General features: G+C 57.1%; 1 protein-coding gene across 4 annotated transcripts in view; it reads right to left on the bottom strand.

Annotated features, from left to right (window-relative positions):
- Positions 1-14,904, bottom strand: part of ABCA2 (ATP binding cassette subfamily A member 2) — a 34,346-nt gene that overhangs the window by 8,169 nt on the left and 11,273 nt on the right. For 2 of the 4 annotated variants that reach the window (XM_064727783.1, XM_064727779.1), the window contains 28 exons: positions 14,393-14,578; positions 14,093-14,311; positions 13,145-13,479; positions 12,770-12,929; positions 12,431-12,559; positions 11,983-12,150; positions 11,154-11,250; positions 10,630-10,803; positions 10,447-10,549; positions 9,771-9,885; positions 9,231-9,421; positions 8,849-8,999; positions 8,346-8,550; positions 7,728-7,892; positions 7,240-7,420; positions 6,759-6,971; positions 6,247-6,443; positions 5,984-6,166; positions 5,384-5,562; positions 5,175-5,295; positions 4,164-4,451; positions 2,909-3,127; positions 2,654-2,756; positions 1,988-2,313; positions 1,320-1,533; positions 1,036-1,141; positions 629-740; positions 147-207 (listed from right to left, as the gene is read on the bottom strand). In XM_064727783.1, coding sequence (XP_064583853.1) covers positions 147-207; positions 629-740; positions 1,036-1,141; positions 1,320-1,533; positions 1,988-2,313; positions 2,654-2,756; positions 2,909-3,127; positions 4,164-4,451; positions 5,175-5,295; positions 5,384-5,562; positions 5,984-6,166; positions 6,247-6,443; positions 6,759-6,971; positions 7,240-7,420; positions 7,728-7,892; positions 8,346-8,550; positions 8,849-8,999; positions 9,231-9,421; positions 9,771-9,885; positions 10,447-10,549; positions 10,630-10,803; positions 11,154-11,250; positions 11,983-12,150; positions 12,431-12,559; positions 12,770-12,929; positions 13,145-13,479; positions 14,093-14,311; positions 14,393-14,578 — 4,901 coding nt within the window. Of the gene's footprint in view, positions 1-146; positions 208-628; positions 741-1,035; positions 1,142-1,319; positions 1,534-1,987; positions 2,314-2,653; positions 2,757-2,908; positions 3,128-4,163; positions 4,452-5,174; positions 5,296-5,383; positions 5,563-5,983; positions 6,167-6,246; positions 6,444-6,758; positions 6,972-7,239; positions 7,424-7,727; positions 7,893-8,345; positions 8,551-8,848; positions 9,000-9,230; positions 9,422-9,770; positions 9,886-10,446; positions 10,550-10,629; positions 10,804-11,153; positions 11,251-11,982; positions 12,151-12,430; positions 12,560-12,769; positions 12,930-13,144; positions 13,480-14,092; positions 14,312-14,392; positions 14,579-14,904 lie in introns of all 4 variants that reach the window. The other 2 variants (XM_064727781.1, XM_064727780.1) reach the window with 2 other exon arrangements.

Here is a 14,904-nt window from a genome sequence, read left to right as displayed (position 1 = left end):
TGGACTCCCACATCACAGCCACCCTGTCTCTCCCCACCATGCAGCCGGTGAAGCAGAAGCCTCCATCTTCCCATGCAACCACCATAAAAAGCCCCCTACCTCCCATGGGACAGCCACCCTCCCTCAGACCCTCTCCTTGGACCTACAGGTAATCCAGGGACAGGCTGGCACTCGTTTTGTTCATGGGGTGATTTGTGACTGTGATGCCTGCAACGACCAAGAAGAAACATGGAAGCATGAAAACTGGCTTGGGACACAGAGCCCTGTCCCACATCTGCCTGGTCCTGGCTCTGCGCAGGATGGGCTTCCAACCTGAAGCTCAAGAGGAGCTGGGCTCTCTGAAGCAACTCAGCACCTCAGTGCCAAGCCCTTCCCTCACTGGAGAGCACCCCTAGACATGTCACAAGTCCAGGCACTTCCAGGCAGCACTTTGGGACAGTCCAGCCCAGGCCTGGCAAAGAGCTCGTCCCAGCTCTCATATCTCAGAGCTGAGGTGTGTGAACCCCTGTTCCAGCTGGACACTAGCCTGCTTGGCCCAAGGTGGACACTGCACTTTGGAGCCTGGTTGGACTATACCCTAATGCTGTTCCTGACATGCTCCTGCCCTCAAGCACCTGCAGATCCTCACCATAGGCAGCAGGGTTGCCCTTGCTCTTGGGCAGGTTGGCTCTCAGGATGGCGTTGTTGAGGGCATTGAGGTAAGTAGGCATGCTGTGGTAGCCCTTGTTGTTGTAGAAGACCTGGAGGAGGAGAGTGGAACAGTGGGACATGGCAAGAGAGCTGCGCCCAAACGTGTACTGGGAGAGAAGGACACAATGGGATGGACAGCCACCCACAGGGCAGGCATCCTGTGCTCAAGGCTGTAGGGAGAACAGGCCATTGCTGACTGTGCTGGGCCAGAGCTGCTGACCATTCCCCTGTGGCCGGAGCCTCCCAAAGCACTTGGGGAGATGCAGACGAGCAGTTCCAGGGGTTCCTGCTGCCCCCTTTCCTCCCCACCTATCTTCCCTGCCCTGAGGTGCAGTGCTGTCCCACCTGGGCCGTTCTCCGCACGGCAATCTTGCGCACTGTGGCCGGAGCCCTGGCTCCGAAGGAGGCCGGGATGGATTTCTGGACGTTTCCAAATGTGAGTGCCCCATACCTGTGGGACAAGGCACTGCTGAGGAAGCTGCAACTGCCTGCCCCCCACCTCCAGGGGTGGAACCATACTTGAGCATGTTGCTGAATCCAGCCAGCACCCTGGGGCAGGTGTCCCCAGACCCCTGGTTCTCATCCCTGCTCTGTGGTGCAGGACAGACCCTCCCGGCCTCCCCTCTTGCCTGTGCAGCCGGAAGCGGTCCGAGGTGTAGAGGAGATACTCAGAGACGTTGCGCCCTGTGATGTCTGTCAGGATGTCCCCTGTCACCACCTTCATCTGTGGGGGATGGCCCCCCACGCCACTAGGGCAGGAGAAGCCAGTCCCCTGCATGGAGCACGTGCACTTGATGGGCTCATGGATGATGTGGGGCAGGGCAGGGGCTGAGGTCACGGTCCCTGAGGAGCAGAAGGGGGGGCTCACAGCCAGGCTCCTGCCTGCCCCAGCTGCTGGGGACAGCAAGAGGGTGGGGTGGTTGGGCAGGCAGGGTCCTGGTGACTAAGAGATGAATGTACAAAAAGCTTAGGGGGGACAGAGATTCAGAGATGGGCCATGAGACAAGGGGGAGAAAGAAAGGGCTGGGGACCACACCCAGCAAAGCTGACCCAAGGCTGGCCACGGGGCTTTGTGACAGCGTCACCATCCCAGGGGCTCTACTGGCATGGCTGGGGCTCAATGGGGACAGTGTTGCAGGGTCAAAGCCACAAGTTCTGCCCAACAGAGCTCTGCTGTGTGGCCAGGCCAGACTAACAGGTACTCCCAGAGGTCCCTGGAGCCACTTCTGTGAGGAGAGGCATTGTCTCCCTGCTGGAGACAAATCCCAGACACAAGAGCACCCAGCATAGGTAATACCTTTAAGAGTGGAGAAAGTTGTGGAGTTCCAGGCATGGAGCAGGTCCTCATCCACAGACATGGGGTAGTCAGAGGGAGCCGGGGATGGAGGTGGTGGCACAAAGTTGGAAAGTGGAAGGCCCTGGGTGAAGGAGTCGATGCACATGGCATCGAAGTACTTGGCTGCCAGCATTTTGGACTCATTGCTATTGAGGTTGAGGGTCTGCATGGGTTGGTCCAGCGTGTTGTTAAAGGGTGTCTTGAGCACACAGGTGGCCCCCACACCAGAAGGAAGATGGAAAGTGTTCACCAGCTGCTGAGGGCTAGCATCAGGAGACAGCCTAATGCTGCAGAAGCAAGGAGTAGGAAACAGATCTCAGCACCACAGCTATCTTCTTCTGGGACCTCCCTGAGGCCTTGGCACTGATCATGGGCACACACAGCCTATGCCTGGCATGACTAAGCTGCTAATCACAGTGTCAGGGCTCACACATCTCCCAGAGACACGCTGTCCAGGACAGAGATTGTTTTCTATCAGGGGACATGGCACCAGCCAGACTCTGCTCCAGGCCTGAGCCAGCCCTGGCACTAGGCCTTCTGTGGGCTGCCCTCCCCACTTGCCCCCCTTACAGTCCCATGGAGGGGCCTTGGGCACAGCGTGCTGGTCACCAGCAGTGCAGCTCTCACCGGTACTCACGCCGCTCCTCGTTGGCGTAAGGAATGAAGTTACCCTTGGGTTGAGTGTAGTTGTGGTATTGGGATGGCGAGAGGATGAGGGGTGGCAGGTCACCTGTGGGGACAAGGACAGGAACCTGCTCGTACCCACAGCAGCACTGCACACAGGGAGACTGTCCTGGCCTTGTCCTCCTGCAGCCAGTGGCCACACTGGAAGAGGCAGAACAAGTCGCCCAGCATGCAGGTAGGTAGGTGGCTTGCATGCACCTATTTCGGGCACAGAGAGCGCCACAGTCATGGCCACGCAGACGAAAAAGGCGGGCAGCAGGATCTGCGAGAAGAGGGCCTTGGTGTTGCGCTTGGCGCAGTGGAAGCGTTTGACGATCAGCCCATGGAACTGGCGCAGCTTCAGCCACGAGCCTTCCAGCTTGAAGCTTCCCCGACCTGCCAGGTCACGATCCTCTGCTTCCACCTCTGCTTCTTGCTCTGGGACGGAGGGGGACATCAGCCCTCTGGCACAGTTACTCCCACACCTGCCTGGGCTCCCAGGCAGCTGAGCCAGATACCCAGCCCAGCTCAACCACCCCAAGGGTAAGAGCAGCACCCAACCCCAAGTCTGCCACCAAGCCACAGCAGCAGTGCAGTCAGGAGCATGGTATCTGGCTGGCAGGTTCCTCTTGGCCCCAAAAGGAAAATTTAGACAATAGTTTTTAAAAAAACAACCTAATTTGGTGCTTTTTTCCAGGACTCCCCCATTTTCCCATCAGCTCTGCCAGCTGGTGGGGGGTCAGCACACACAGGAACAAAGGACAAGACACAGGTGGGAGTCCCAGTGAGACAGTGGGAGCTCTGTCACAGCACTATCCCACCTCTGCCTCCCACAGCCCTGGTGGAAGGAAGAGGTGGCACATCCCTAAATTAGTCACATGAGTTGTAAGATAACCCAGAACAGGATCTCTGACTACAGCAATAACTTCGAGGCACCTGATTGCACCCTCTCTATCCAGCAATCCCACCATCCATGCGGGGAGAGCTTTGCAGCTGGGGCAGGGTATGACTGGTGAAGCCATCACCTGGAAGGTGATTCTGTGCCCAAGGACCAAGAGGAGAAACCCAATGGTGACAGGTGGGAAGAGGCCATGTTAGTGGGACAAGTCTGCAAGGTGGCACTGGAGACCCACAGGAGGCAGAGGCAGAGCCAACACTGGCTGCGCTCACTGGCTTCACGCCTTGGCATAAGACCGTCATGGCACACCCTACCAGCATGGGGTGCAAACTCATGGAAAGAGCCTGTTCCCAGCCCTCCCACCCAGGCTGTGGCTCTCTGGTTGCTGTGTTGCTGGATGCCCCATCAGCCCCCTCCCCATGGGCTCTTGTCCCAGCAGTCACAGCCACCCATCTCAGTCACAACCAGATACCCTGAGGGACTGGGTCAGCTTTGCCCACCCGGGGCGAACCCTCCACATCCCAGCTAAGTGCCACCCCCGGCCCCTGCCACTGGCCAGGCACCAGCAGCACCAACCTTGCAGACTGATGTTATCGGGGTCCTGCTGGTTATCGAACAGGGGCACGTAATCCCCAAAGAATTCAGAATAAGCCCCACCTTCATCGCCACGCACAGAGCCCACCGAGGACGCTGAGCGCAGGGATGCTTGCGACTGCGCCAGCTTGGAGCAGGTCACCAGGTTGCTGAGCTCCACCTCGGGTTTCTCTGGCACGGCTGCTTCGGCCAGGGACTCCCCATTGGCTTCAGACTTTGGGCCCAGCTCAGAGGCAGGTGGTTGCAGGGCATCCTTGGAGTCCTTCATGTCTGGAAGAAAAAATGTGGGTTGCCACCAGCCATGCTACTCTACACTGCAGCACAGAACCGACTGGGGATGGATTGTACCACAGAATCACAGACTGGTTTGGGTTGGAAGGGACTCCATCTCATTCCAGCCCCTCGCCAAGTGCAGGGAGACCTTTCACTAGACCAAGTTGCTCCAAGCCCCATCCAACCTGGCCTTGAACACTTCCAGGGATGGTGCACCCATAGCTCCTCTGCATGACTTGTGCCAGGGCCTCACCACCCTCACAGGGGAGAATTTCCTTCTAACATCTAATCTAAACTTCTCTTTTATTTTAAAACCATTCCCCCCTTGTTTTAACACTATCTGTCCGTTTAAAATCCCTCTCTCTGATTTTTTTCAAGCCCCCTTTAGGCACTAGAAAGTGCCATAAGGTCTCCCTGGAGCCTTCTCTTCTCCTGCTCTTCCAGCCTGGCTCCATGGCAGAGGTGTGCCAGCCCTCAGAGCATCTCCAGTCTCCATGTTGTCCTCTGGAGACCTGTGCTGAGGACACCAGAGCTAACCACTAGTCCAGGTGAGAGTAAAGCCAGACTGGAGCAGAGGCTGGCTGCCTTTGGCCAAGATAGGCACTGCTGGAAATCTCTCCTGCACCTGGGATAGGAGATTCCTGCAGCCACCAAGCCCAGCAAGATCACAGAGCCCCTCACTAGCCCCGCAGTACCTTGTGCCCCCACAAACACCCGTACCCACGTCACTGTTCTCCAGAGACTGATCCTCCTCAGACACCTTCAGGAAGACCTCCTCCAGCGTGGTGTCCATCAACCCAAAACTGGTGAGGTCTAGCTCTTCCAGGCTCTGCTCCAAGTGCTGTGGGAGCAAAGTGCTGTGTGAGGAGGGCAGATGTCCACAGTGCCACAGCCCCGTGCCTGCCGACTCTGCCAGCCCCTGCAGGTACCTGGAAGAGCCTCTCAAAGCAGCCCTTCTTGACAGCCTCACTGGGCAGGATGTAGGAGAGCTCTGTGTTGGTGTCTGAGATGAGGAGGCAGGAAGCCACATACTTCTTGATGAACTGGGAGACACGAGGCTCAGAGCAGGGGCTGACAGAGGAGTGGCTCAGGGGGCTGTGGCCTGCCTCTGAAGCAGAGAGACAGTACCCATCAGTCAGCTCACACCTGGCCTCCCTCCAAGACCCCCCACATCTCCCCTACTCCCCAGTGCCATAGGACCTTCCCTGTCACCCTGACTGGCCTGGGGACAGTCTTTTGCAATGTGGCCCACACTGGACATCTCAATGCAAAGGGCAACCCACAGGCTCAACAGAACCAGCACCTGGAGAAAAATGCCACTGCTGTGTAAGGTCTGGCCAAGGACTCAGTTGGGAAAAACTAAGGCTGAGCAATGGGGCCTCCTACACCCCTGCCCCATCCCTTCTGCCCTCCATGTGGCCTAAGGAGACTCAGGATGGGAGCACTTGGGTGTTGACCTCTCCTTTCCTAGGCTGAAGAAGGCGGGTGCCATCTACTCCTTCAACAAAGGGTCCCACTGCTCCCCAGACCTGTGCCATTCCTGGTGTCTGACTGCTTCTTCACCACTGTCAACTTGTAGCCATCACCATAGGTGCTCTTGAGGAACAATGGAGAACCACAGCACTTGAGCTTGCCATGGGAGATGATGGCAATGCGGTCCCCCAGCAGGTCAGCCTCATCCATGTGGTGTGTGGAGAGCAATATCGTCCTCCCTGATGGCAGCAGAAAGCCTCAGCACAGGGGCCATGGCTGCCACAGAGGAGCATGCTAGGCTCTGCCCAGCTCTGCTCACCTGGCTTGTACTTGAGGATGAGGTCCCAGATGGCCCTTCGGGCATATGGGTCCACACCAGCTGTGGGCTCATCCAAGATAACAGCTCGCGACCCACCCACAAAGGCAATGGCCACTGACAGCTTCCTCTTCATGCCACCCGAGAGAGTCTGCACCTGGCAGTGCCGTTTATTGGAAAGTTCCAGGTCCTCAATCATCCTGGGGAGAGGGCAGAAGCACCAGGAATGCTGTGGGGGCTGTGCTGGTGCCCAGTGCCTGTGGGGGGTATGTAATGGCTCTTCCCCACATGGTATCTGCAGCCTTCAGCTGCTGGGACTGCCCAGCTGTAGTCAGGCTATGGGAATCTTCTGCTTACTTCCACAGCCTGACACCCCAAGGGTGGGAAAACAGCTGGTGGAGCTGCTCCATGGGAAACCACTGCCACCAGATTGCCCCCCATAGCACAGCCAGCAGGAAGGAGACTCACTCATGCCAAAGGCATGGAGGAAGACAAAGGAGCTGGAGGGTGCCTACTTGTCCATCTCCTTGCGGATCTCCTCCTCTGCCATGCTCTTGAGCTGCGAGTAGAACCAGAGATGCTCCTCCACCGTCAGCCTGTCAAAGAGCACGTTATGCTGGGGACACATGCCCAAGTTCTTCCGGATCTTGTCCATCTCCGTACGGATATCATGGCCATAGATGGTAGCAGAGCCCGATGTTGGAGGGAACAAGCCAGTGAGGATGGACCTGGATGGATGGAGAAAGGCAACAGTGTGAGGGAGCTCATACTGGCCCCAGTCTGGCACCAGTCCCAACACCTCTGGGAGCACCTGCTGGGCCCCAGGCAGAGCAGTATCAACACAGCGCCACGAGTCTAGTCCTGTCCCATGTTTGTGCCAGCCCCACACCCACACTGCTGCCCTCTGGGCATGGTACCAGCAGCCACAGGCCCCTGCCTCACACCCTGCAGCTGGCCAGAGGAACATGGACTCTCTCTGCCTGGACAAGCACTCACATGGTGGTGGTCTTGCCTGCACCATTGTGCCCCAGGAAGGACACAACCTGGTTCTCGTAGAGGTTGAGGCTCAGCTTGTTTAGCGCCAGCTTCTTGTCTGTCTTGTAGACTTTGGTGAGCTTGTCAATGCAGACGACCAAGGGGAGGTGGGTTGGCTCCTCCTCGATGCCCCTTGTCTCCTCTGCTGTGACAGTAGGATGGTGAGGAGCCAGGGGAGGGCAAAGAAGCCAGCCTTTGAGTGGAGTTCCCCAGGAATGAATCAACCCTCCTCCATCCCATGGTGGCTATGCTGGCCTGTGGTCCCTTCCCCTCTGCTTCTTGCCAATTTTCCCCCTCCCACACCACAGTGGCAGCTCCCAGAGAGGCCACAGTGTTTGGTCCAGCATCCTGCCCTGACAAGAGCACAGGGGTCCATGGCCAAGGCACAGCCCTGCGACAGAGTCAGGGCCACCCTTGTGCCACCCACTGCCACCCGCAGCTGCCCTCACCCAGCCTCCGGCTCTCCATGGCACAGGCCTGATCCTCCTCCATGATGCTGAGGCGGGTGTTGCGTGACCATGGCCAGGTCCACTCCCAGGTCTCCACGCGCCCATTGCCCAGCCAGTAAGACTTCTGGAAAGGGAAGTACCAGGGCCGTGGCAGGCCGAACATGCCTGCAACCACAGCCCCAGGGAGTCAGGGCCAACACTACACCCAGGCCCATGCAGAAGCTGTTGAGGACTGGGTCAGAGCTTGGTATGGGCAAGGGCTTGGGAGTTTTCCCAGGTCAGGTCACCACTGCAGGGTGGGGGCTGTGAACACTCCAGCTGACTGGGCTCAGGGTAGCTCTGTGGGCTGTGCCAGGAAACAAATTCCCTTGGAATTCAGGTTGGGTTGGCTCATGCTTCAGCTTCACGAAAAAATCAAGGAGCAACTGAGATGCTTCCACAAGGGCGGGGATAAGGGAGATTGGTATCTCAGCTGTGGACATCTGGCTTTGCTACAGCCAGCCCCTGAATTGAGACACCTGGCTGACACCAGCAGATATGAACATGTGGGAGGTGTCCCCCAGCAAAGAGGCTCCTGTAAGGTCTGGGGGGCCCTCATGCCTCTCTGCCCACACGTACCCGGGTGCACAGCCTCGATGTACCACGTGAGCACCCCATACACCATGGCATCCACGACCAGCATCATCATGGACAGCAGGAGGTTGAAGTCATCTCCTTCCACAGGTGACTGGCTGAAGGTGTGCCATTGGATACCCACGCCAGCCACCTCATACAGTGCAAAGTACTTGGAGCCCAACCCAAAGGCGGTGGTGGACATGAGAGACTGTGAAGAGGTAGAGGGAAGGGAATGGGAGGTCAGCAGGAACCGCAAGCTAACTCCAGAAGAACAGGTTTGGGTGAATTCCTACCTAGTGCTGCCCCACCCAACCCCATGGAAATGCTCCTGGACCTGAGAGGCACCAAACCTTCTGGAGATACCTCCAAAGCCCCACAAGGAGTTGGTTCATACAGGCAATGGCTTGCCCAGGGCTTGGTGACAGTTTGGTGGCTTTGTACTGGACATGAGGTACCTGAAGCAAACCTGGGACCAAGTGTGTCCCCAGCTGCTGCAGCCAACTCACCGCAATGCACTTCTCAAAGGCCGTGATCTTGTCATGGGCCACCTCCTCCCGGATGGCCACATACATGTAGGGCACGTAGCTGAGGAAGTAGATGATGCCACCACATGCAGAGGCCAGCTTGGCCTTGGAGTAGAGCACCGACACCAGAAAGCTGTGGGAAGGACAGCATCTCCTTGGATCCCACCCCACCAGGACTTTCCCCACACCATCTAGTTTTGGTGGTGTTGAGGCAATAAACTGGCTCCCTAAATCAGTGGCTTGGAGGGACTTGTGCCCCTCCACTGGCCCTTGCCCACACAGCTTCCAGCACCCTTGCTCCATGGCACAAAAATGTGGCACTGCCCATGCCCCTTTACTGCCCAGCACAGACCAGGCAGCTCACCAGAACATGATGGTGGCCACAGCATAGATGGCAAGGAAGAGCCATATGATGAGGACGTCGCTATGCATCAGGACCTTGCCGTACTTGAGAATGGCAGTGAGTGCTGTGACCGAGATGGAGAGCTGGACAAAGCCAGTGATGAACCAAGCCACCCAGTGCACCGCATTGTTCAGGCCCATCATCTTCATCACCTGTGAGGCCAAAACTACTCAGCAGGATTGTCCCCAACCCTGTGAACCCCTGCTTCTATTCTCGCTGGGCTGGGAAGGCAAGGGGTAGCACCAAGGGAGCTGCTGGGAGTGGGCAGGACACAGCACCCTCTATTGGGGTTCCAAGGAGCTCAGTTCCCTCCAGGGCTGGCCAGGGATCATCTCATGCTGGGGACACTCAGAAGGACCAGCTCTGCCCAGGGATTTTGGATCCGCACTTGCCCTAGTTCATGTAACCCAGAAATACAAGGAAGGTGACCAGGGACACAGCACAGAATGTAGGGCGCAGATATGCCCACTCCTCCCCAAGAATTCCTTCCACCATCCCTACCTCTTTCAGGCGATGCTCCTTCTCTGTCACGATGTGCTGGATCATCATGGCTACTGAGTAGACCCAGGAGATCACCATGCAGAGAGGCATCATGTGCTCGATGACAAAGAGAAAGCTGATGGGGTAGAGGAAGAGAGGGGAGAACTGGATGATGGCACTGCCACAGAGACCTGCAGAGACCCTGGGGCAAGGGGCCTTGGAGGGGCTCTCCCACTGCTTAGGGACAACTAGTCTCTAACCCAGCTCCTCCTTAGTGCCCTAAGAAAGAACTTCTCCAGTGAGTCCACAGGACAATCCAGTGTCATGGCTGGCAGGCCTTTGCAGGTAAGTAGTAGCCACAGGCTCCACCCAGAGCCCTAGCTACCCTGGTGTGGATGAGGCTCTCTCTAACCTCCTGCCCCGGAGTGTTGGTGGCTCCGGGACTTCTACAGGTGTACTTCTACTTCTGCCTCAAGACCACTGTAATCCATAATCACCAACAGATCCATGTGCCATTTCTTTACTTTCCCCTGCCTTCCTGAGCCTGGTAGTCCAAGGAATTGGACTTAACTGGTTGCCCATCACTCCCAGGGTCACCAATCTCATTCTGGCCCCCAAACTTGTTCTCTTTTCCCAGCTAAAGTATCTTGGCCTGCAAAATGGAAGGAGGAAGGTCCTGCAGGTGAGTGTTACTCACTCATCCCGGGTATAACATGGGTACGGGAACATCTGTACATAGTTGCCAGGCTCCACCACATCGTGGCCAACAAATGTGTTGATAAGGGCACGCTCCATCATGTCTGTGGAAGAGAAGGAGAGGCCAGGCTGAGCACAGAGAGGCCAGGGCCATGGGCAGCTGTGGCAGAGCACTGACACTTACCCTGGATCCAGACAAAGCCATAGAGGAAGTAGAAGCGGCCGCCGGTGTTGGGGCCAGGCCGCCAGTATGCCCGCCGGATCTCGTTGGTCTTCTCTGTGAAGCTGGAATTCTGCCGGATCTTGTACATGACATGGGGAGGCAACGAGCCATCCCTGTTGGTCTGGAAGATGACACCTGTGGGCAGCAGAAGAAGCAGGGAGTCCACAGGGGCCAGCCACATCAGCCAGCCCACGGCAACAGGCAGGGATGGGGAGGGTACCGCAAGCGTTGCCATAGATGAGATGGGTGGCATGGCTGGGGATGTGGACATCCATGGGATACAAAGACACACAGACAGCAGGCCGTGTCAGTGGGAGAGCCAGGACAGCAGCCTGGGGCAGAGGATGGGCACTATATTGGCACCACCTCATCCACCCAACATGTGCACCAAGGGACCCACATCCTGAAGCCAGTGGCTCCAGGGCACAGCTGGAGAAGGGCAAAGCTTCAGGGACCCTGAGAACAGCTGGTTCCCAGGGACATACTGGCAAAGACCGTGACATTGTCCTGATAGGCCTGGTTCAGCGTGTAGTTGACAATGCTCTCCTCATCTGGGAAGCCTTTGAAGATGTCCACACTGACCTAGTCAGAGGAGAATCATAGAATCACTAAACTGGAAAAGCTCTCCAAGATCATTGAGTCCATTAACCCAAACACTATCAAGCCCAGCACTAAACCATGCCCCCAAGTGTCAAATTCACACATTTTCTGAACACAGGGGTAGTACCACTGCTCTGGTCAGACTGTCCCAGTGCTAACCACTCTTTCAGTGAAGAAATTTTCTGTAAAATCCAACCTAAACCTGCCCAGCTACAAATGTTAGGCTGTTTCCTGTTGTCCTGTCACATGGGAGAAAAGACCAGCCCCCACTTGGTTGCAACACCCTTCTAGGTAATTGCAGAAACTTAGAAGATCCCTCCTGAGCTTCCCATTCTCCAGGCTGAGCTCCCTGAGCTCTCAGTCCTGCCTCATCAGACTTGTGCTCCAAAACGTTCCCTGGTTCCAATGCCGTTCTCTGGATATGCTCCAGCAGGCTAGTGAGTTCCCAAGGCCCTGGATGTGTCTAGCATACAGAGCCTGCAGACGGTACAGCATGCACCACCCAAAGCCAACCCCAGTCCCTGAAGTCAACAGTGTGTGAGCATCTCCACCCTAGACATCTACCCCAAAGCTCTGGACACTGCAGGAACCACCACCTTCCCCAGAGCTCCTGTCCCATGCTCTTAAAAAGGTCTTAGCGGATTTGACCCTCTTCAGCCCAACAGAGGCTGGCTGTTGGTGGTTCAACCTTCCCACAGATGTGCTCCACCTCACCTTGGCCATGAAGCGGACCCAGCCGCAGGCAGCATTGTCAATGGTATCCAGCTGCTGGAGCAGGATGCTGGCATTGGGCAGGGAGAAGTTGCCATTGAGAAAGTTGTGAAGAACATCACTGTCAGAGACATTCAGAATCTCTGGGTGCTTGTGGAGGTCAGCAGTCAACTGAGACAGAGAGGAAGACATGGGAGGGAGAAGTTGGGGTATGCCTTGCCTCTCAGGTCACTGTCCACCCCCACAGACACAGGCAGGACCCAAAGCTCCTCCTGGGGATGAGGAACAGCGTGCACACTGTGCAGGGATCCAGATTAGTCTCCACAAGAGAAGGTGGATACTAGGGAGTACCCCATGAAGAAGTTACACGGTCTCTGGGGAGAGGACAACCCCTTCTCCACTGCCAGGGCAGTAAATCCCAGGCAGGTTCATCCTCACCCCACTGTCCTACCTGCTGGAGCCAGTGGATGCGCCTCTGCAGCCTGCCCTCCTCCAGGTAGGCTCGGATCTCAGGGGAGATGTTCAGCCATGCCTTGGCGTAGTGGGTGACATTGCCCACAAAGGCGAAGGTCTCGTTGGCCTGGGGGCCAGGCAGAAAGTCGTACAGTGGGCAGAGGCAGGGGCTTCCCACTCTCTGGGATGACTAGCAGTCATGGAGATACCTGCCCACCTCCCACAGCTGTGGGAGCTCCCTGTGTCTGGCAGTCAACCTCTTCCCTGCCACACAGCCCATCTGCAGAGCAGGATGGTGGGAGAAGAAGGACAGGGGTCCCAACCTATGCATCCTCACCTTCAGGATGACCTTGTCAACTTCGGTGCCCACAGGTGCATACAAGATTTTGGGGTTGCTGGTCATCAGATGCACAAGGAGGCCCAAGTTTCGCTGCTCCTTGCTGGTGAAGCCCAGCGAGCTCATGTTGCCCTGCTTCAGTGCCTCAGGCTCGATGGTCCTGCAAAGGGAGCTCAGGTTTTCTACTCTGCTTCAAGCGCCCGCCCCTGCCCGTGACAGGCCTTCAAACTGACTCCACTGTCTGCGTAGTGGTGCCCAACACAGAGAGCATCCTTGGCTGCAGGACAAGGCTGCAGTACAGCACTCATCCTGCCTGCTCAGCAAGGGGTGACAGCACAGCAAGGAGAACCTGGAGCCATCCCCCAGTGCTCCTACCGGTTGTTGCCGCAAAGGATGGGCTGCAGCCCTGCCCAGAGCTGCACAAATGCTGAGAACTGCCCCTGGGGGTTGTCAACGCCAGATGGGCTCTCCCCGGCGCCCTCTTCCTCCTCTGCCGTGGCATTGCCAGCCGTGGCATTGGCGGTGGCCCAGCTGGTGCTGTTGGCCATGGGTGGCACGGCCTTGCTGGCACAGGCTCCTCTGGGCAGCAGCTTAGCCAGTGCTGAGAGGATGTTCATGTCTTGGAGAACCTTCTCCATCTCCACCAAGTCCTCGAGGAGGGCACGGAGCCGATGCTGAGTGGCTGTGCTGTTCACTTCCTCCAGCTTCAGCTGTGAGTATGCGTGGACAAGGAGTTACTCATTGCTAGGACAACAGGGTCTGCCTGCCTTTAGGAAGGGACCAATGAGGACCTCAAGGAGTAGCAACTCCACTTTCTTGGTTAAAGGGTTGGAGCTGTGCCAAGGTTAGGGCCCTGGACTCATTGCTGTGCATCTGTGCCTATGGTGGCAAATGCCAGCAGGGACTTGCGTGAGGACACGAGATACAACTCAAGACAGGAAGGGTGGTCCTCTTTTCCTACAAAGGACACATCGAGCTTGGGTGGGACAAGGAGTGGGACCTCAAAGTCAGGCTTGAGCTGCGCCAGCAAGGGCTTTGCTGGTCCTGGGGAAAGAAGCTGGCTTCCTAAGGACACCTAGGAAGATGCTGGGGACACCCAGTCCCATCCAATAGGCAGTGTCCAAGCAAGTGCTAGAGGGGAAATCATCTGGGATCTTACTATGGAGCCAGGTGGGAGGGGGGTACTCATGTCAGAGAAGGGGGTGACCAAGGGAAGCTGGGCCATTGAACTGTTCCCAATCCCAATACATCATCAGCTGAGTTTGAAAATCCTTCCCAAGTTTCATACCTGCCACCAGCCTACCCCACCTGCCCAGCACTCACCCTGCTAACTATCTTGGGGGTGTCCAGCTGCTTCTGGAGCTCAGAGGCCAGCTGGGCAAAGCGCTCCTGGCGGATGGTTTGGCTGCCATTGCAGGCCAGTGCCCGGTATCCTGCCAGCAGCGGCTGCTGCCTGGGAGACACGCGCAGGAGGCGGTGCAGTCCCCCTGGGTACTGGTCACATGTCAGCTGCTCCAGCACTGGCCCGTTGAAGAGGACATTCTACAGGGCAGGAAGTTGTAGGGACAGGGCTGCAGTGCCTGCTATGGCAGAGCAGCCCAGATTGTCCCATGAGGTGCTCACCTCCATCTCGGTGACCAAGGCCTGGGGGCTATCAGAGATAGCAGGTGCCACAGCAGTGCTGGTGAGGCCCAGAGCCTGGGAGAGCATGTGGAGCAGTGCTGGACGGTGTGGGGCTGCCACTGGGTCCCGCAGCACCCTTTGAACCAGCCCTTCCTGCAGGCTCCTCCAGCCACTGGGGAGACTCTTCTGCAAAATGAAGAATGGGGATGGCTGGTGGGATGCGGGCTCCCCCCAGGTCCCCCTCCTTGTGTGTCCCTGAGCATACATGAACAGCCTCACAGCATCCATGGTCTCCACAGGGTGGGGAAGAAAAAGGATGGGCAGATGCAGGGAGCAGAGTTTCCATGCATGCCAGATGTAAGGGGGGAACAATTTCCCCTGCTCCCTCCACAGCCACCACCCAGGCAGCACCAACCCCTACTGCAATGGTAAACCCAGGCATAGGTACTGGTGTCTCTCATAAAACTGGGGGAGCTGGTGGCAGCACCAGGATGGATCCCGGCCATCCCTGC

The sequence above is a fragment of the Zonotrichia leucophrys genome, chromosome 17 (assembly GCF_028769735.1).
Source record: "Zonotrichia leucophrys gambelii isolate GWCS_2022_RI chromosome 17, RI_Zleu_2.0, whole genome shotgun sequence".
Taxonomy (NCBI): Eukaryota; Metazoa; Chordata; class Aves; order Passeriformes; family Passerellidae; genus Zonotrichia; species Zonotrichia leucophrys.
The sequence above is the reverse complement of the archived record's forward strand: the minus strand, read 5'-3'. Positions and strand labels throughout refer to the sequence as shown.